The sequence below is a fragment of the Diachasmimorpha longicaudata genome, chromosome 18 (assembly GCF_034640455.1).
Source record: "Diachasmimorpha longicaudata isolate KC_UGA_2023 chromosome 18, iyDiaLong2, whole genome shotgun sequence".
NCBI classification, from domain to species: Eukaryota; Metazoa; Arthropoda; class Insecta; order Hymenoptera; family Braconidae; genus Diachasmimorpha; species Diachasmimorpha longicaudata.
The window spans coordinates 4005955-4027235 of NC_087242.1; the positions used below are offsets into that span (position 1 = coordinate 4005955).

A 21281-nucleotide genomic window follows, 5' to 3' on the forward strand; every position below is an offset into this window, starting at 1 on the left:
GGGCTCCAAAACGTGTTCTACGGGTGAAATTTAAAGAGCCGCGGGGCAAACTATCTCGCGAAGAATGAAATTCCCCGAGCGAAAGTGCAAGAACAGCCACCCTGTGGGGGCACTTTACCTCTTCGCCACCTTGAGAAGAGGGTCTCACCGATTGATTTAGATCGTGATGAACCGACCGTACACCTTGTAATTTACGCGGCCAGTGGTGATGTTGCACGCAAAGTTTTCAAAAATCCTGCACTTCTCTTCAAATTTTGACTCTTTTTACTATTTCTCTCGTGTCCCAAATGCATCCGTCCTTTTATTTAGTGCTTTCGGGGGTAAATTACCGTCCGAGAGGATGGGTAACCGCGGGATATTGAAAATTTTCAACTTCCAAATGTCCAGAAGAAAGAAAGGTCTTAAAAAAAAAATTAATCAATTTTTTTTATCTCACAAAATACGTCAGGAAAATTTTTAGAAATTGACCCTCGAGAAATTTCTACAAATCCTAGTGCTCTCACCATCAAAAAACCTAAATAAAACCTAAATTAAAATTTCGAACCGTAAATCCCAGAATTCTGGCTCAATTCACCAAGAAAATGCTCCCAATTCTTTCCCCTTTCAGCTAAAAAATTGTTATGCAGTTTTGAGGTCAGGGTAGTTGGCAATTTTCTCAACATTCATCATTATCCATCAAAAGTTTTTTCATAAAGATATTTATATTAGGAAATAATGCCGCAACATTGCGTGTGCCACGTTACACTCCACGATTTTGGAGCACAAAATAAATGGGAAACAGGTGTCCCCCGTTCGTGTAAAGGTCAGTGTTGTCCCCCTCAGGGTCAGCCCTGGTACTCCAGCCTGATATTAGCCACCTCGCTACCGTTACAGGGCACCTCATCGTCGATGTCCCTCGTCGCAGACCTGGGGAATGTCTCGAGGTCATCGCGTGATGCGTTGAAATCACATCAGTGACAATACCGTGACCCCAAATTATTTTCAAAAAGAAAAAATCTCTCAACTTCAAAAACCTGCTCCACTCGGTTAATCGAGGGATCTGCGCACTCGAAGAAACTAAAGAACACGAGATCATTTATTTTCTCACTAAAAAAAAAAGCTGATGTGGTCTTCATTTATTTATTAATTATTACATCAGGGGAACATAAGTGCAGCTCACCTGGATGGAAAATATAGCTCCATGAAATGATCATCGTCAGAGAAATAAATTCTCAGATCGAAGGGTGTGGTAAAAAAATCGATGGTAGGAAGCAACAAGTGAAAAAAAGTTCCCACAGATCTGCGTCTTTCCGTGCGCAATAATAAATTGGGCTTTTGTGTTGTCCATTGGTAACATATGTGTAACGCAAGGGGCGTATCCGGTCCCCGATGTGGCTCTGCGGTTCCGTCTACCGTTCCGTCAGTTTGTAATTCGCCGCAAGAAGTCTCAGATGAGGAATAAAAACCACTGTCGGTGATACTTTACCTCCTCTCATGCATTTCCAGATCCCATAATTACTATTCATCTGGAAATAAGGTACAGAGACGTGTGGATTTGAGAATAAAAGTGAAAAATAAACGGCTCATTTTTTTTTTTCAACACAAAAGTGTTTGCGTTTCGGATACATCAGTTCCTGGACACTTTCCTCCACGTTATGGTGGAGGAAGTGATTTTTTTTCAGGGCACAGTAAGATTTTTACAATTAATAAAAATATGTGGGCCAAGAAATAGAGTAATTGAAAAAATAATTACCCCCGTAAATCACCTGGTGATCCGATCTCCCCAGAACCCTTGAAAAATCCATTTGCGTGGGAAATCCAGAGGGCATTTTCTCTCATTTGATCCCGTCACTTCTTAGATTGTAACCCAGAAGGATTTATGCAAGTTTAACGTACACACACGCCTCTATCTCGAGGCTGTAAGCAATAAGTCACGTCCCGGGTTCTCTCGCGTATGACGACCATATACGCAATAAGCCCCAGTGAGCCACCGAGAAAACGTAACACGATATCCTCAAGCAGCAGCTAAACCTCTCCTACATTTCGCCATAGTCCAGGAGAGAATTCCATGTCACTTTAAACTCTCTTGCACAGTTAGAAATCACTCGCAAATATTTTTTTTTTCGCTGTGAACCGTTAGCTTAAACTTCTGAATAACGCGGGTGTAACTTGGCATCGAGTTATTGACCGTTTGACAATCACATTTGAGTGTTTAACTACTGTTTTCCGTGGGAACAAGTCAAGTTGGGGCCTCCAACGCATCCAAACACCTCAAGAATAGTCGATTAAAGTTAAAAAATAAAATAAATTTTTTTACAATCGGGGAAGATAAAATAAAGACTAAACAAAGAGTCAGTACGTCTTCTCCATCTGTCTCCACGGATATTTTCCATTAAAAAAATTACAATTGTCATTTTGTCCGAGGCAATTTCTTCTAATAAAATCTCATTGTCCGCTGGCAAATGCCACATTTGTACTCTCCCCCGCCCCTTTATTCCTTTCCTATTTTTTCCAATAATAAACAGCAGAAGCTCCTCATAATACTCACCCCAAGTTCAAAAACCTGATAACCACCTCAGTGGGGTTTGATCAATCGCATCAATTGGTATTGCCCCTCGATAATTCCGAGCCAAACCCACTTCCATAAAATCTTATTGTGAGACCATTCTCTCAATATCAATATCTCGAAACAAAAATCCTTATGCCCACAATTGTCTTCTATTATTCCCCTCAGTATCACGTCCTGTTAACTCCATCCGTTTCAATTTTCCTCATTGATGTGCTCCAACAATTATTCCAGATATATATTTACGCATATCTATGTAATTATCCCGCTAACATTTCCGTACATCTCTAATTCTTCAAGGCATCATTATTTTTTCAACCCCTAATACAAATCATGAATACCCAATTTGATTCAATAAATTTCCTGCAAAATTCAATCAATGCTCCCCTTTCATTATTTTTTTTTTCCGATTAACTGAGAATTTCCTATCGGTATCCACCCCTCGATAGGGGGAGAAATAAGAAGCAGTTGCTCCTGGGAAGATCTCAAAGCTACCAACGACGTTGGCATATGCTCCATTCACTTCCTCCAATAAAATCTTATTGTAAACTTCCCAATGTAACGCTTATTCTTCTCATCCCCCTTTGTTTTTCTCAAGATTCCGCCCATTTATCGATGAAACCCCTTCGCTGTCTGTTCCTTTTCAATTCCAAAACACATCGGTGTATTTTTTCAACCCCCCAGCACAAATTATGAGTGCAACAATGTCAATTTGATTAGGTAAATTAACCGAGGGATTTTCTATCTGCATTTACCCCTTGAGAATGAGAAAAATACGGAGCAGTTGCCCCCGGGGCGTTCTCAAACCTCTGAGGAGTCTCTCCCAGCGCCGGAGGACAACGTCAGCATATGCTGGCTCGCGTGCATGCCTTAAAGCACAACATCGATGGTAACAGGTGCACAGTGCACTGTTGAAGGAAAAATGCGAAGGATGCGGGATGTGTATGGACGGTAAAGGACAGGAAACAGAGGTAGATGAGTACGAAGAAGTCGCATGGGTAGTTCGCCACCGATACACCAGTGAAACGTATCATAATAACAATCCTTCATTGGGAAAACAATTAAGTCTTGTGTTTTCGGTCTACGTGTAACAGCCTATCATTTATAACGTCATCGAGGCGTGTCACTTCTCTTTTTTTTCCTGCAACGACATGTGGCTCCTTTATTTTTAACCCAGAGCGCACTGTTCCTGGAGCGCCAATGAAGGAAACATCATTTCCCTTTTTTTGAAATTTTCAGCAAAAGAGGATCTGGAAATTACGCGCATTTCATTATTGAAATGAGAATTTTCGACGGTTTCGTTGGGTTCATTCTTTTCAACTTTAATTACTGAAATTTTTTGGCTCTTTGAGACAAACCCAACAGCTGAGGGTCTCTCAAATGGATTTGCGTATTGACGAGTATTTCGGCGATGATTTGGCCTGCGTTCGAATATCCTCAGGTCGACGAGTGGTGATGATTGAATAATACTCCCAAAGAATCGTGAAAATGCCGAATTTATTGACGTAAAATTGGAAAACCCAATAAACTCGAAAAATCAATAGTTTCTATCATTTACTCCACAAGACAGACATGAATTAAAAAAACTGAATCTTCAATTCTCCCTTTACCTCCAAAGGCTCCTCTAAATTAACAGACAGGGGAAGCTTTCAACTTCACACCATTACTACAAAATGCCTCTTTATACAATGAATGCGATAAAGTATTCCGTCTTTACACCATTTGTCCACTTTCTCGGTATGTAATATTAATATTCTCTGTCAAATTACCGACAATGTCTGGAAATTTTACTGTGGAACATTGAGGAGGAGACCGGGGCCAGATGGAAGGTAGGCGACCTGTCGAGAGCGAGCTAGTTGATAGGCAATGTCCTCGGCAGCTTCGATTCTTCTCAATTCGACTAAACCGTCTCCAGCTTCGCCGAGAGCCTTTGCAAGCATACTTGCAGCTGTTGCGTCACCCTCAGCACTGATAATTGCTGCCTTCTTCTGCTGTTCGGCTCTCTCTACCAGGAAACGAGCCTTCTCTGCGTCTTGCTGAGCCACTTGTTTCAACTCAACGGCTTGAGTGAATTCCTTGCCAAATGTCAAGTGAGTCTGGAAGAGAAATGGCCTTAATGAGTATGAAATCGTCGATTTTTGAAGCAGTGAGTTAATGATGATGTCGAATATCTTTTAAATAAATAACTGGACATAAATATATGGGGGTAAAAAATTAGGATTTACATAATTAATGATGGAATACCAGTGGATGTACTCACAATGGAAATATCATCGAGAATGACACCGAATTGTGCAGCTCTCTCCGTCAGATCCTCGCTGACCTTTTGCGAGACTACCTCACGCTGTGTGATGAGTTCACCAGCATCGAATTGCGCAACGACAGCCTTCAGGACTTCAGTCGTGATGGAGGGCAGGACACGTTCGTCATAGTCAACACCGAGAATTGTGTAAATCCTGGGTAACGACTCTGGTACAGGTCTGAAGAGAATACGCAGGGTGATGTTGACATTCTGGAGATCTTTGCTGCCTGTTATGACAGGAACATTTCTCGGCTGTGAACGAATGTCGAAAATTATGGGCCTCTGGATCCAGGGAATGAAGAAGTGGGTGCCTTCACCCACTACGTTTGGCTTTATTCCTTGGAATCTGTCGAATATTACGGCTCTGTGACCTCCATCGACTGTAAAATGTTTTTAAATTGTTCTATGAAGTTTCGGAACTTTCGCAAAAATACCCTGTCACTATCACTGCTAGTAGTTACCATTATAAAGGGCAGAGTTGACAACACTACCAGTGAGAGCAACTCCCAAACCAATTTGTCCTAATCTGTTGAAGAAATTGGCGGCCATTTGTCGATTCTAGTACCTGAAATCAGGGGCAAATCAGGCAATTGCTGGAGGAACTAAGAAATATTCTGAGTCAAGGGCATTCTCGTCAGTCCATGGACTCCATCCCTTATTTAGATAATAGATTCCACCCCAAAGTCAGCCCCATTCAGAAAAGCATAATTTTGCCAAATGTCCACGTACTCCAGAGGAGTAGTCCAACAATTGAATGCCCCCAACAAATTACAATGATTCTTCAAAGAAAAATACAGCTTCACACTGGTCCCACCAGTAGCCCTATCCCTCGTGCTTCGACCCTAACCTCATCAACACCACAGACCCCCACGACACTGTCATTGAACCCCAGAATTGCATCAGACAATACACTCGCTGCCCTAAACATCTTAAACATCCCAGGAATCTCATCTTCTTGAGTTTTTCCTCTGGCAAAATCTGGGTCTCATTAAATACGAAACATAAACTAATTGTAATGAACCGGTTCAAGGGTCCCTGGAGCTCTGGAACCCGAAAGCCGCCCAAGTTCACTAATGATTATGCTAACGATCCTCAAAACAAGACGTAAAATCATTGACTCACGTTACTGTTGTTGTTCCAAAGCTCCACTAATTGTTATCCCTCGGATTTTCTTCAATTTCCCACTACGAAAAGCGTGGAAAAATGGTGCAATAAACCCGCAATTTGTGAGAAAATCGTGAGAGCGATTGGTGCGCTCGCGTCGTTACGTAAAAGACCACGTGATCTTCCTGCATTACCTACCGATTAGTCCCCCCAACCCAGTTCTAAATAATTAATTTATCGCATTAACGATTGTATGGCCAAAAAATATCGAAAGAAAATGTTTCCATGTCGATGTCCGCCATTTTGTTCTCCCTTTCAACTTTGTGGGAACATAAAAATACCTAATAATTAAAATTTGATTCATTCGTACCTTGAGAGCAAGTTTTTGCTAGAAAGATGGTACGTTTATCTACCAGCAGAGGCACTTCCGGTGTCTTCAGCAGCCCTGATCGGCGCATGCGCGGTCTTTTAACACTCTTCACGCGATAGCAAAGATGGTGAGTGGTCACAGCAGTGATAAAAGTGACTAAAAAATCCCTTAATATCATGAACATCCTCGATTTAAATCTCGTGAAATGTCGATAGAAAGATTCAGCGAAGATTGATTTATCTAATGACTCCAAGATTTTTCGATTTTACGAAATTTCTCTGACATTCGTCGAAGTTTTCATCCGCACTTTACGAATGGTAACCGTGACTGTTTAATAATCACGATTGTTTATTGTTCACAGTCCACACATAAGAAGAAGACCAGGAAGCTTCGTGGCCACGTGAGCCATGGTCACGGTCGTATTGGTGAGTCGAAAATTTTAATTTTTATGTCAGATTATTCTTTACTTTTTTGGGTTATGTACGGGGCTCATGCGGGTGTTGTTGATCCCCAGGCAAGCACAGGAAACATCCTGGAGGTCGTGGTAACGCCGGTGGCATGCACCACCACAGAATCAACTTCGATAAGTACCATCCGGGATATTTTGGAAAGGTGAGTAATCATTTTATTGAATCAGAAGATCGAACTATTGTCTAGATCAAAATTCAAGTTTCAAAAATATTCCTAAAGCCTTAATTGAGCTTCTTGCAAAGAATCTAAGTCAATTATTTACGATCGAATTTACAACAAACATTAAGAACCTTGTTGCTAATTGACTTTAATTTTATTTATCTGGGAAACTCCTTTTGGTTACAGCTTGGTATGAGAAACTATCATCTCCGCAAGAACACCAAGTGGTGCCCCGCCTTGAACCTCGACAAACTATGGACCCTAGTGTCCGAACAGACGAGGTTAAAATACAAAGATGCCACCAGCAATAAAGTACCTGTCATCGATCTGACGAAAGCAGTAAGTTCCTCCGACTTAACATTCTATCTTCAAGTTATTTTGGTTAAATTGCTTAACCTTTTTAATTTTTCTTCAAGGGTTATTACAAGCTCTTGGGCAAAGGACGTCTCCCCAAACAGCCAGTTATTGTTAAGGCCAAGTTCTTCAGCAAGCAAGCTGAGGATAAGATCAAGGCCGTTGGTGGTGCCTGTGTACTTTCTGCTTAAGCCCCCTGTGAGTAAATGTTCACTTATTAATTCTATTCCTAACATTTTTTTCTTTTTAAATGATTGATAACGAACGGGCGGTCTGAACAGTGCGTACAACACTGTTTCACCCTGTAGATTGTGTTCACTAACTGATTCTATCTCTTAAAACCCTTCACGTCCCGAAGACAATCTCAAAACTGTTCTAATGAGAATTTATTTCGTTTTTTCAGGGAATGCTACTGCGATTCACTTGGTAAGATCATCACCAGAATTATTTTATTAATAAAGTAGAGCAACTTTGGATAATTAACTTGATGATATGTGAACGGGCGGTCTGAAAGTGCGTACAACACTTACCCCCTGTAGATTCGTTCTTAACTGACTTAATTATTTATATTCAAATGAAGAAAAAGACGTCTTCCCTTCTCATGTGATAAGTTATATTTATTTTTTTTTTATTTTTACAGGAGATGAAGAACTGATCCGAGACATGTACGATTACCAACAATGTACAATTCCTAATAAAAATGATGGAAAATTTATAAATTTATCTGCCTATTTATTATTATTAATAATACACAATTTTATTATACCCGAAGAAAAAGTTATTGGAGTAACAATTTCAGTTCAGTTTCCATTTCATAAGTCATTCTCATTTGGGAAATGGAAAAAAAATACAAATTAAAATTGGAAACCAATTAAAAATAGATTTTAATTTATTTACGTTACTCAACTTCAGTTTTATTAAATTCAAATTAAAAAATCGATACACCACGAATTTACTCCATCATCTTCATGCCACGTGGGGTGGAGGTGGTGGAATTTGCATGCCTCCAGCAAGTAGTGCTGGAGGAGGAGGTGGAACGCCATGGAACATGGGTGGTCGTGGGGGAGGAGGTACAGGCATCATTGGGGGTTGCATACCACCCCTGAGCAGAGGCACCGGAGGTGGTGGGACCTTTCCAACCGTTGGTTTTTCGTTCTTAAATGCGAATTGTAGGAAAAATTGCTTCGTGTCCTTGTTCCAGTGAGTCCAGAATTTTCCTTCCGCCTTTTCAACTTCTCTGGAAGGTACCTGTAATTAAAAAAAAATCAATCAATCGACTGTCCACCGTGAATTATCGAATGATCTCTTAATGTCGTGAGGAGAAATTTTTTTGAAAGAAATTAATTACTTTGAATGCAATGGTCTCGTAAGGCTCGGCAGCGAACAGGAGATACTGCCATTTACGATCGGGAGGTTCTACCCTCTGTTCATAAGCCGACATGAACCTGTGCCTGGGTATGACGTTGTCAGCTACCTCGGGATAATCCACCTGGAACAATAGACTCTGCTGTCCAGTTTCTGGATCTCTCTGTTTAGTGACTCGATACCCAGGTCTTCCAATTTTGACGAATTTCTTGGGCTCGACCTTTGGTTTCTCTGGTGCTAGGGTCTGGGGCGCCTCTTTGGCCTCCTTGGCAGCTCGCCTGGCAAGATTTGCCTGGTGCTTTTTGCCCTGGGTGTGGGCCAGGTAACTCCCCTCGTTGTTGTGAAGAGTCAGACATAATTTACATTCGTACGATCCCAAGTGATTTTTCATGAAGTAAGGGTCCTTGTTCAGGTCAATGGTCTCCAGGGCCAGCTGACGGAGGCGCTCACGTCGGTCTCGATTGCTCTCTGACCAGGACGCCACACCTCCACCCCCGGTTTTACCCCCAGGGCGATTTTGAAAGTCCATTTTTCAGTCTTGAATGAAATTAAAATTATATTTGGAGGTTATTAGTGGACTCTAACTCCTAGTTGATGTGATTTTAGAGGTTATGTTAACTCTCGTGAACTCCTATCGAACCCTAGAGAGCTTGATTTGATTCATAATGAATGAAGAAACAAGGGAAAATAAATAATTCTCTGATAAACAAATAAATTCCTAGATTTTTACTTACAATTCTTGTTAAGACCAGAATAGAACACAAATTTTGGAGCACAAAACACACGCCAGGACATTTACTGTTTACTCTCAGTCGACTGTTTTCATGGAGCGACTGTCAAAACTCGATCGATAATAACTCAAATAACATGAAAAAAATATTTTTGATGATTTTTTTTATTGTCCAGAGTTTTAAAATTTTTAAGGGCCAAAGCCTCCAGTTTTCCTCTACAATTTGACTTCTAAACTAATTAGAAAATACAATTAAATATTCTAAATTGATTAATTTATGCCTGACTGTACATTAAAACCTCCTCTTGCTCATCTCCGTCTGTCCATTACATTTCTCCAATTTTATATTAAAATAACCATGACAACAATAATTAGTTGACATGTCTCCTACCGATATATCTCATCCGAAAATTACAAATAAAATTCCTGAAACAATCCTGGAGAGTCCTCCACCTCAACCTCCGCTAGATTTATCTAGAAGGCGAGTCCATAGTCCTCGTAGAACTTGTTCTGCCTCTGGATGCTCTGCCTGTATTCCTCCAGAACATTATAAACAGTGGCCCAGGCCAGATGTTGGTCATAATCCTGGAGTCCCTCCTCTTTGTGACTGGTCATGACATCCTCCATGTGTTTTCCCTTGTAACATCCATTATCAACATCAGTCGAAAATCCATGACTCAGGTAGAACTTCTCAGCGGCACCAACTGCAGGCGACAGGAACACGTCAACTGAGTATTCCAGTTTGACATTCGTAGCGCAGATAAAATCACTGAAGCCGATGGTATCACAAACGACTGAGGGATCGTCCCCGTCAGCCAGAGCCTTCGTATGTCCACTGATCCTCGTCTGTCCTCGGTACATATAACGTCGGTTGACTGACGAAAACCAGGTGCTGCTGGTGGGATTGATGGCTCTTCCCAGTTTGTAAGCTACAGCAGTACCCACTGACCTCCACTCTTTGTGCTTGAAGAAGATTTCTCCGCAGATGGTGTAGATCGTGGCCCTCAGCATGTCTGGTCTGTTGTAGGTTTCGTCCTTGGGAAGATCGATGGAGATCTTCACAGAGAGGTCGTACAGTCCAGAATGAGAGTTCAGGAGGTTGTCTTCTAGGCTTTCCGACTCGTCACCGAGGCTGTAGTCGATGGGTGATAGGGTATCCCCCCGGTACATGGGGAAAGCTCCAGTTGACGATGATGATGAACTTTGTGAGTTGTGCCATGGACTGTCGGACGTGGTGAGTTCGGAGGAACTGCTGTGATAGGAGAGAGTTGACAGGGAGGAGGAAAACGAGGGGTTGGAGGACATTTTCAGGGGAATGAAGACTTCGGAGAATTTTTTTTTGGTTGGATTACGAGGTGGGGGGAGTATTTCTGATTCCTGGGACTGGATTCGGGAAGAAAAGCGATGAATGTGATGGTTATTGGACAGATCTCGGGGAAGACGTGTCAGGGGGGGTGAGGAAGTGCTGGTTCGGCTTCTTTCAGTTGTCCTGTCACTCACTTGACTATTTTATATTTTATCACACAAATTGTCTCTCGGTTGGAATCTGTACTACGTCGAAATAAAGCCAGGGAATATTATTACGAGTTTTTAGAACGCAGCTGAAGACTTCCGGTGCGAGACGATTTTAACGAAAAAAATACAGCTCAAAGCTCCCGCCCGGAAGTGACGTACTTCCCCCACCCTAAATTGACACGTCCTGTTGCCAACTTCCGACTGCAAATCCGCCCGGAAGAAGCATAACCCACCGACTGATGCACATGGCTGTGGGAGTTCCTCGTGGGAAGTCGTAGGCGTCGGTTCCGTAATTTACGTGCTTATTGGTGACTTTGAAAGTTTGAGGTTACAAGTTTTTTCGTGAACGACGGAGTGCAACGCAGTGAAATAACTATTCGGTGATCGATTGCTGGTAGAATCGTTGAGAAATCCGTGATTATCCAGTTGTTCGTGTGATTTGCAGTGGCCATTGTTGTCCGTTAATACAATTGATCAGCAGAAGTGTGGAGACGGATAAGGGACAATAGTGAAAAGTACATCGATTATGTCGGCTGCAAGTAATCATATGATCATGTGGCAATTTTGGATGCTCGATACGGCTGTTTGACGAACAATTTGAAGAGAAATTTAGTGATTTGTAAATCGTCAGCCGTTATTTTGCGAGTATATTTGGATTAATTTATTCATCATGGTCAAAGAGAAGCCAAACTCCATTAGGATCTACGATTCGGAGGGATATAGACGGAGGGCCGCGTGTATTTGCGTCAAAAACGACCTCGAGGATGAGGTAGGAGTATAGAGGGCACTGGCCGATACAACATTCCATTAATTAGCGTTTGGAATTTTTACATGATATTGGAATGATTTATCGGAGATTTCACTGTGAATTTTGGCATTTTCAGGTCCTGCTGGTGACATCGAGTAGACGACCTGATAGCTGGATCGTACCTGGTGGGGGGGTCGAACCCGAGGAAGATCCAGCTGTTACGGCACTCAGGGAGGTCAGGGAAGAGGCCGGGGTGCTTGGACAGCTCGGACGGTGTCTCGGGATTTTTGAGGTTAGTTTGACAATTTCTTCATACAAATTTCCAGATTTTTCGTTGATAATCGAACTCAAAAAAAGATTAACGAAGATAATGGAGCATATTTGACAACATAACCCTTCTTTCAGAATATGGAACACAAACATCGAACAGAAGTCTGGGTGATGCGAGTGACGGAGGAGTTGCCAGAATGGGAGGACTCACGTTCCATCGGTCGCAAACGAAAATGGTTCTCCATATCTGAAGCACTGGCACAATTGGCTCAACACAAGCCCGTCCAACGCTCCTACATCCACAGTCTGCGTAACACAAACCCCCGGAGGGTAGCATCAACACCCACACCATCCCTCCATTCTCATCAGATACCGACACCCATTCATGTCGTGACGAATTCAAACTCCGATCCACATTTCAGTAAAAACAGCTAATGCCTCATATTATCAACTGATTACATTATCTGAATTTTTAATAACGAAATGTTAACATGATTGTAATCTCCATTTTTTGTATTGCCTCGATGTTGCAGTGACAACGATAATCCACTCATCATTTGTACTTTATACATATGCGAAAAACATTGTAACAATTCTGTAAGCTATTTAATTGATAAAATTATGAGCATATGCTAGATAAGCTGCGTGAATGATGTGAAAGAAGTAATGTGACTACTGCGTATTGGGTTTATCACAAATTAGGACTGTCATTACTTAAATAAAAATAGTTTATATGCTAACGAACGAGTTTTTGTTTTTTTTTAAGAACTATTTATTGATTACCCTGTCCTTTCCCTCGTAGAACAATGAGTACATATTTTTGGGCCATTCAATATATTTTTCTAACCTACAAAATTAATTGATTTTTATCGATCGATTTTTTTCCGAATGAGAAATAAATCCCTTTTCTTTGATTTTTATTTATTTTTCTCATTCTGCTTGTCGGAATTTCTGCACTATCTAGGGATCTCGGTTAACATTCTAGGGACCCCAACCATGTGTGTATATATGGCCGGAGTTTATGCCAAACACCTCGCGTTACTCAGTGTCAGTGTTGCACGTGCGCACGTGTTTTCTTGATTGTAAACAATTGACAACAATTGTTAAAAAATCGACCTTAAGTCTATGTATATAAACACGTGAGTACATAAATAACCTCCGAATCTTTCCGATTTTTACAAAAAAATAAGCTGCCTATCGATATTTCTTGAAATTTAAGTCCACAATTTTGAGGTTAGGATCAGATGCCACATGGCAAACAATTTCCTTCAAATTTAACATTCGTAACGATTACCTGATTGTTTGGCAATTTTAAATAATCACAACGGAATAGAGGAACCAAAACGTCGATTGGTTCGTCCTGGGAGAATAACTTGATCTCGAAATCAAAGCACAACCTTTAAATTCTTCTGTTATTCCCATCAGAATGTCCATGGAGTCCGAAGAGATGGATTGTCAGGCTGAGATGGACCAGGACGACGCGAGTGAGGACAGCTCAATGGACGACGAAGAGGAAGACGAGCCCACCGACCCCACAGACACAAAAGACTCGAAGCCAGAGGTATATCTCCCAGGAAAGTCCCTGGAGAAGGGAGAGGAGCTCGTGGTGGACATGTCTGCCTACAGAATGCTGCACCAAGCACAGACAGGTGCCCCATGCCTGAGCTTCGATATTATCAGAGACGACCTGGGGAATGGTAGAGAGGAGTATCCCCTGTCCATGTACCTAGTAGCAGGCACCCAGGCAGCCAGAGCCCACGTCAACAGTCTCCTAGTCATGAAAATGACGGATTTGAACAAAACAAAAGCCAACGATCACGACGACGATGAAGATGAGGACGATGACGATGATGACGACGATGATGAGAAGAACTCTCCGAAGATGAGTGTCGCCTCGATAAAGCACCAGGGGTGTGTCAACAGGGTGAGGTGCACACAAGTGGGAGAGGCGACGTTGGTGGCCAGCTGGAGTGAACTGGGGAGAGTTGGTATCTGGAATATTGAAGAACAGCTGAGAGCTGTGAACAATTCCACGACACTGGCAGCCTACAACAAGCAGGAGAAGGCGACAGACGCTGTATTCACGTTCAAAGGACACCTCTCCGAGGGATTTGGCATCGACTGGTGCCCAACTGAGCCCGGAACACTGGCCACTGGAGATTGCAAGGGAAATATTCACCTGTGGAAACATGTGGCTGGAAGCTGGCATGTGGATCAGCGCAGCTTCAATTCTCATGCTCCACACAGTGTGGAGGATCTCCAGTGGTCACCCAACGAGAGGAGTGTACTGGCTTCCTGTTCGGTGGATAAGAGGTAATTAAAGGAGTATAAAAATAATACGGATGGTTTATTGAATTTTTTATTGTATAATTTATAAACATTCTGCCATTTTGTCTGTCAGCATAAAAATATGGGATACGCGAGCAAGTCCCCAGTCCGCGTGCATGCTGACAGCAGCCAATAGTCACGCAGCAGACGTCAACGTCATCTCCTGGAATAAGAAAGAGCCACGTTTTCTGGTGTCAGGTGGTGACGATGGTGCAGTTAAAATCTGGGATCTGAGACAATTTGGGTCTAGCTCCAGCAATGCGATAGCCACCTTCAAGCAGCACACAGCGCCTGTTACCACCGTTGAGTGGCATCCAGACGAGGCGACGGTGTTTGCCTCAGGTGGAACTGATGATCAGATTGCCCAGTGGGACCTCTCAGTGGAGGCAGATGAGGATGGTGAATCTGATAAAGAATTGGCGGATTTACCGCCGCAATTATTGTTCATTCATCAAGGGCAGTCTGATGTCAAGGAACTACACTGGCATCCACAGTGTCCTGGAATGCTCATTTCAACTGCGCATTCGGGATTCAACATATTTAGGACAATAAGTGTGTAAAATTATAATTTTTTATTATTATGGAGTAGTCAAGGTTTTTGGGAGTTTTGACGGAATAAATTCCTGTTGTGAGCGAGTTGTTTTGGAAAAGTCTGGCTTTATTTTTTTTTTCGGAAATTTCTACAGAAGAAGTGTACATGGCCGGTGTCTATTCCCTGATATAACGGACTTAAATTTTATTCGCTGTTAAAACAGGGAATTTTATAATTTTTTAAATTAAAATCCCATGAGCTCTTTGGTGGTGAGGCTGGTCTTCAAGATATTTTCAGTAGTTGCTGGCCCATCTGAAATCATATTTTGTATTAAATAAATTAGACAATAGTCGGAGAATATTGGAAATATTTACTGACCGAACTGATACCAGGGATCGGTATTTCCTGCATCTTTCCTCGCTGAGTTCAGAGCATTCCTCAATGCCAATAGTATGCTGAATGACAGGCAGAGTGGTGGCTCGCCAATAGCTTCAAAATACGAATATAAAGAATTATATCCTTCGACAAGAAAAAAATTCCTCCTGTTCCCACTCTACGTACCTTTCGACCGCAGCACTCCCACTGGATTCGGTGATTTTTTCCTGAATGCCACTCGGAAGTCTACTGGGATGTCCTTGGCACCCGGTGGTTTATAATTCTTCAAGGACGAGAGCAAAGTTATCATTGAAAAATAATCACGTATGATTACCTGATGATGACACGTACCCACGTCCGATTGTTAACCAAAAGTCCACTCTTGGGATCGTAAATGAGGTCCTCGGAGGTCCAGTAACCAACTCCCATCACAAAAGCCCCCTCTACCTGCCCCCTATCGATTTCAGGATTCATACTTACGCCAACATCCTCGAGAAGATCGACCCGTCGAATAATATGCTCTCCTGTCAATACATCTACCTCTACTTCGCAAACGACCACCCCATAGACTGGATAACCCTTTGATGGATCACCTGGTAACCTGTTGACCCACATCCACAATATTTTTTTCATAAAAATGTGGATATGAACGTCAATGGGTCTATTACACGAAATGAAACGTACATTGCTTGAACGCAAAGGTTCACCTCAGCTTCATAAGCAGCAAAAACTAATTCCCTCCACGTGGGATTTTTCAAAGTACTTTTTATCGGCTCCAGTCGTGCCAGGAGCACCTCGCAAGCAGTGATCGTTGCCTGCACGTAAAGAGAGTATCTATTACCTCACTCATTGTTTGTCAACACGACAAATTCAATCAATAACCGAAATTGATAACTCGAGAGAGAGAAATTCCCGTCAATTCCGTAATAGTTACATTGACTGCGGATTCCGTGGTGATGCTTCCCCCAGTGGTGGCATTGGTTGGTGCAGCAAGATTATTAGACGGTTTAACCGTGACCATATCAAGATCGATTCCCAGGGTGTAAGCAGCGACCTGAGCCACCTTGGTGTTGATCCCCTGACCAACTTCAATACCTCCATGGAGAACAGCCACAGTTCCATCCCTAGGGTAAATCGTTACTAGGGAACTCCATTGTCCTCCCTGATCGATGGGATACTTCATGGGCATCAAACTTATGCCTCTCTTCTTCCACCTGTGTTCCTGGAAAATCAGACATCTCTTCGTCATTCCTGTCTGTCAATGATCTGAACAGAGTGGAGAATATTGTCGTACTTTATTGAACATTCTGACAGCCTCCACTCTCGCAGTGTAGTCCGACGTCTGCTTTATGTCGTCGATCATCTGGCTCAGTGGCGCCTTATCCGTTGCATTCATGTTCTTCAGACGCACGTCAACAGGATCTTTACCCAGCACCTGCGCTATGTTCTCCATCATATTCTCTGTCATTGCCATGCCCTCAGTGGAGCCTGAATAAATTTTGATACGGAAAAGTTTATTTGGATATCCCTGCAATTAATCCCTGGGGATCGTTTCCACGATTTGCAACTCACCTGGTGCTCTCGCGTACGTATTGGATGGAACATCAGTGTGAACTTCATTTCCCACGGAAGCCCACGTGGTATTGTCATAGCATGAATACGAGTGCATGATGCTACGTGCTGCGATGGGATCGTTGAATGAACTGCCGACATTGTGCCAACTTTCCTGCTTCAAATACTGAATCACCCCGTCAGCATCGACACCCAGCTCGTAGTCATGCTTAGCTGCGAATCTTTTGCCTATCATAGTCATGTTACTCTCGATTGTCATAACCAAACGAGCTGGACGGTTGAGCACGTGTGCTGCGAGAGCACATGCACAGCTGACCCAGGTGTTTCGGGATATTTTTGCACCGTAGGAGCCCCCCAGTCTTCTGACTCGAATGTTGATGCTGAAGGACGAATAACAGGGAGATTGTAGACTTGAAAAAGTCAAGTGGGAAGTGCTAGGACTATTTTGTCATTTTTTGGTGAGGTAGGTGTAACATGCCTGTTATTTGGAATCCCCAGACATGAAGCTATGGATACTTGGACCTGGTCTATATATTGAGACGTTGGGTAGACGTCCATTCCATCCTCAGTTGGGATACAAACGCAGGACTGAGGTTCCATTGTGAAGTGATACTGAGGCCCACAATTGAAGGTACCTTTTATCACTTCAGCAACTGGATTGGTGCCTGTAGAAATTGATCTTTCAATTATAGGATATCAAAAGACAATCTTCATTGGAATTATGGGGAGCAAGAACCTTGTCTTTCTGGAGGGGTATTATCCTCCTCCTTCATTCTCCCTCTGTCCCCAGAATCGATTGCGTCTTGATTCGTTATTATGGGCTTCTTCTTCGCAATGTCAGAATAAGTAACTTTCACTTTCGTCGAGGCTTCCTCAGCAATTGCATGAGTCTCAGCGCAAATCAGTCCGATTGGCTGACCTGCGAATTCAACGATATTTTCTGCGAACAGCTGTGAATGGGTAAATCGACAGATAAATGAAAGGGCAACTGAAGAGGGAGTTGGACTTGATGATGATGATTACCTTCTCGTCTTGGGGGTCCCAGGGGTCTTTATTCGCCGAATCGATGGCGAGATTTTTTCCTGGCACATCCTTGGCCGATAGGAAGGCAACAACCCCCTTCATCGCCTGTTGACGAGATGATAAGGGAGAAAAGTATTGCGAAAGGGCTGAGATTCCTTAATTGCAAAATAATGACAATTACCAGAGCTTCAGAGGCATCGATATTCGTTATTTTTCCACTGGAGAAGATAGTGTATACAAAAGCGCAGGAAACCTCCCGTGGCTGGGGTGGTATGTCATTGACGTACTCTGCCTCGCCAGACGTCTGATAGATCGACTCAGTCTTGGGGAGGGGTTTATTATACGGCCAGAGTGACTTGTCCGTTTCATAATCAACCCTCCCAGACGAGAGATCACGCTCCAGTATCGTCCCACCACTGCGTAACTTCTCGTCCACGACTTCTGGTTTTATACTCAGGACGAACTACAACAGCAACAAAGCCTTCCAATGATTTCACCACCTCGCGACCATTCTCGAAAGCGAAACATTCTCGAGACGATAAAACTGGAGCGACTGGAGATCATGGACCTTCGCACACCATTGAAATCTGTCAGAGAATATGTTTTACCTTGTAGAGCAATCCCAGGGCTAGATTTTTCCTGAACTCTGGAGAATAATCCGGCAGGACGTGATCGGGATTCAACTCTGAGGCCAGTGTTTCCAGGGCCTGTTTGAGGACTTTTTTGTCCAATAGGCATTTGCCAGTTAAGTACTTTTCAGTGGCAGTAGCATGAAGCTATTAGACAAATTAATAGACAATTGGTATATTCGTCTGTCACAAGACTTCACGGGGAATTTCACTTTGATACGTAATTTCACGTATGTTTATTGGAGCTTACAAAATTGGGTCTGATGCCACCGAAGAGAATATTGGGGACTTCTTGAACTGTTCCAGATGTATCAAGTTTCAAGAGGAATCCAGCATTCACGTAAGCGTGTGCGTTTTGGGCTCTCGGGGCTATCTGCGAGCAGAATTGTTTTGTCAATTGACACAGATGTCAAGACTTTTCAGCCCAGACCTATGGGATTACCTTGTAGGATCGATAGACGTGTTCTGTCTCCAACGCTGGTAACACGATGCGGTATATGATCTTGTGATTCATGTCCATTTCGATGAACTCCATGAGGTTGAAGACCCTCTCCTGTCCTCGACCTTCCACTGCAGAATAGAAATTCCCAGATCAGGGGATTATCACGAGCGGGGATAATTGTGGAAGAATGGGAAATAAGTTACGTATGTGAATTTTGGCTCCTGCAGTCTCCAGTATGAGGAACAGGTCCGAGGGGAATTCGTTGTGCTGGTGCTTTATCATGAGGTTCCCCGCCAATGTGCCGATCTGCAACACCAAGATAAGTCCTTTCTCATGGGAGAGAGGAGGGAAATGCTCATGCGATGGTGACACTTACATTGCGTATTGGTACACTCGCGATCAGGTCCACATGATCGGCCATTTGCCGAAGGTGATTGAAACCGGTGTCGCTGGAGTATTTGATGAAGCTGTTCTTGATGACCGTCAGGGAGACGTTCCCACCCAGGATCAGGCTGTCCGCTGTCTTCTCGACTCTGCGGAGATCGCTGATGTCGTTGAGGTCGATGTATAGCTGGGGCTTTTCCAGTCGATAGACACCTGAAGAAATGGTAAGTTTGTTGCTGTCTGATGATTTTACTGAGAGATTGTCAATGACTTACCGTGTGCTGTGTTACCGCCATTGAGAACGTAACTGGCATTTGGATTGCCAGTGAATACTTCGAATAGACTGACAATGTCGAGTACCTTTTGAAATTTAACATCTCCGAAATCCATGCGGACTTCCTCCAATATTGCGGGTTCCTCCGAGGGCTTGCAGTCGCCTTTGCAGGGCTTGCCCGACTTCGGACATTTTTTTAATTCGTATAACTCCTGAGAACACGAGTTTTTAATTAATCCCTGGGCAGTTCTATTCAGCGCTCGTTGTATTTGATAGAAAAATTCGATAGGGACTCATCATCTACCTCGATGTCGTGAATCTTTTGCACCATAGCAGGATCTGCGTCATTCCCTAGGCCTTTGAACGCTTCCAGAATGGGACGGTAACCGGTGCAACGACAAATGTTGCTACCGAATGAATTTTCAATCTCTTTCATCGACATCTCTCTACCCTGTATCAAACTGTAGTACACACAGCCCATGAATACGGATTCATTTTTACTAAACACGCTTCTAAACATACCTATACATATTCATTATCATTCCGGGAGAACAATAACCGCATTGAGAGCCGTTCATCTCTGCGAGGATCGCCTGAATCCTATGGTAACCCACCTTTTTATTCCCGATCCCCTCGATAGTCTTGATTTTCCAACTGAAGGGCAGTTGGGAAGAAGAATTAAAAATCAACCTAGTTCTCACATTATTTCACCGCCAAAATGAATGCGAGTTAATTAAAAAATTAATTAATAACCCCACGGGTACTGCTCACCCATTGCAAATTTGAACAGGCACGAGACACGAATTAACAGCTAGAGTTTCACCCCGTATTTCAGCAGCCACAACGCATACGCCGCAGCCACCCTCAAGGCACATGGACTTGGTCCCTCGCAAGAGTGCCTGATCCCTGATGAAGACATTCAGCGAAGTCTCAGGGCGGATATCCCCGTCAACTGATATCCAAAATTTCGAGAATGCGCCATTTAAAATTTTTAAAAATCGTAGGCGCTGTATTTGTTTATCTAATATATTTTGCAAAATCGATTCCAATACGATTATTCTCACCGGTGTAGACAACGTCATTGATGGTGATCCTCACCGTGTCTCTGGCGGTTTCTCTGCAATACGAGAGGAAGAGCAAAGGACAGTTTTAGTTCTCACCGTGTAATAGACCTCTATTCAGTCTATTAATTGGAAAAAAAATCTTAACTCGAATAATTACCTGGCACCGATCTCACTGCGAAAATCCATCTCACCAACAATTTTATTTCCAAATCTCAAGAAAACCTCAGAGATTTTTCTATGAATTTTCCTATCAACCCTTCAGATATTGCGAATGGTAATCGTTTATTTCGCACAATAGAATTGATGAGGTACTCACTAGCAGTTCGTACAGTAGAGTAATTTGAAAGAGTCAGAATGAAGTCGAAGTTGTGGTTTACTCTACTGCCAGTGATGCCCCTTCCTCTGGAAATTATATTTCCGACATAACGCAGACATTCAATAGTCGATTGAACTACTCGAATCGAATTTTCCGGACATCTTCCACTTCGTAATTAATAAATTTCAGTGAAAGGGGGATATAATTGTCGAGGTTTTGGGATTTTATTTTTTTTCATCCCGTAAACGTGTTTCCGTGCGGTCTAGGAGGGGATCATTTAGGATTAATAATGCTAATTCTTCCGGCCTTAGATAACAGTCCCAAATTACTGCGCAATGAAACCTCCCCACGGAAGATGAAGCTATAGTTCAGGAAGTAATTAAAGGTCTTGTTAGATAGAGATTATATG

The 21281-nt window shown here is 42.7% G+C and overlaps 6 protein-coding genes across 6 annotated transcripts; 3 read left to right on the forward strand and 3 right to left on the reverse strand.

The window, feature by feature from the left end:
• Window positions 1-4025: 4025 nt before the first annotated feature.
• LOC135170748 (prohibitin 1) lies at window positions 4026-6127 on the reverse strand. The gene is made up of 4 exons (XM_064136804.1): window positions 5970-6127; window positions 5309-5412; window positions 4806-5227; window positions 4026-4641 (listed from the first exon to the last, which is right to left on the reverse strand). Exons 2-4 carry the CDS (start codon window positions 5394-5396, stop codon window positions 4333-4335), a joined length of 819 nt encoding a protein of 272 aa, XP_063992874.1. The 5' UTR covers window positions 5397-5412; window positions 5970-6127; the 3' UTR covers window positions 4026-4332.
• A 246-nt stretch (window positions 6128-6373) lies between these two features.
• On the forward strand, window positions 6374-8024 carry Rpl27a (Ribosomal protein L27A). The gene is made up of 7 exons (XM_064137548.1): window positions 6374-6448; window positions 6683-6746; window positions 6836-6933; window positions 7138-7290; window positions 7368-7503; window positions 7709-7731; window positions 7946-8024. The coding sequence occupies exons 1-5, from the start codon at window positions 6446-6448 to the stop codon at window positions 7494-7496; spliced, it is 447 nt and encodes a 148-aa protein (XP_063993618.1). The 5' UTR covers window positions 6374-6445; the 3' UTR covers window positions 7497-7503; window positions 7709-7731; window positions 7946-8024.
• A 141-nt stretch (window positions 8025-8165) lies between these two features.
• Window positions 8166-9515, reverse strand: LOC135171171 (splicing factor 3A subunit 2). The gene is made up of 3 exons (XM_064137546.1): window positions 9405-9515; window positions 8654-9207; window positions 8166-8553 (listed from the first exon to the last, which is right to left on the reverse strand). Exons 2-3 carry the CDS (start codon window positions 9197-9199, stop codon window positions 8272-8274), a joined length of 828 nt encoding a protein of 275 aa, XP_063993616.1. The 5' UTR covers window positions 9200-9207; window positions 9405-9515; the 3' UTR covers window positions 8166-8271.
• Window positions 9516-11153: 1638 nt separating this feature from the next.
• LOC135171172 (diphosphoinositol polyphosphate phosphohydrolase 1) lies at window positions 11154-12673 on the forward strand. Its single transcript, XM_064137547.1, has 3 exons — window positions 11154-11684; window positions 11800-11955; window positions 12069-12673. Exons 1-3 carry the CDS (start codon window positions 11586-11588, stop codon window positions 12366-12368), a joined length of 555 nt encoding a protein of 184 aa, XP_063993617.1. The 5' UTR covers window positions 11154-11585; the 3' UTR covers window positions 12369-12673.
• Window positions 12674-12944: 271 nt separating this feature from the next.
• On the forward strand, window positions 12945-14911 carry LOC135171024 (glutamate-rich WD repeat-containing protein 1). The gene is made up of 3 exons (XM_064137298.1): window positions 12945-13072; window positions 13359-14246; window positions 14335-14911. The coding sequence occupies exons 1-3, from the start codon at window positions 13059-13061 to the stop codon at window positions 14819-14821; spliced, it is 1389 nt and encodes a 462-aa protein (XP_063993368.1). The 5' UTR covers window positions 12945-13058; the 3' UTR covers window positions 14822-14911.
• LOC135171019 (uncharacterized) lies at window positions 14899-21146 on the reverse strand. Its single transcript, XM_064137290.1, has 23 exons — window positions 20714-21146; window positions 20557-20609; window positions 20264-20444; window positions 20015-20146; window positions 19797-19953; window positions 19494-19704; window positions 19211-19431; window positions 19038-19140; window positions 18835-18962; window positions 18643-18765; window positions 18372-18539; window positions 17945-18226; window positions 17764-17868; window positions 17477-17690; window positions 17219-17405; window positions 16741-17120; window positions 16463-16656; window positions 16103-16390; window positions 15853-15983; window positions 15520-15769; window positions 15355-15451; window positions 15172-15282; window positions 14899-15105 (listed from the first exon to the last, which is right to left on the reverse strand). Exons 1-23 carry the CDS (start codon window positions 20740-20742, stop codon window positions 15038-15040), a joined length of 3813 nt encoding a protein of 1270 aa, XP_063993360.1. The 5' UTR covers window positions 20743-21146; the 3' UTR covers window positions 14899-15037.
• Between the last annotated feature and the right edge of the window lie 135 nt (window positions 21147-21281).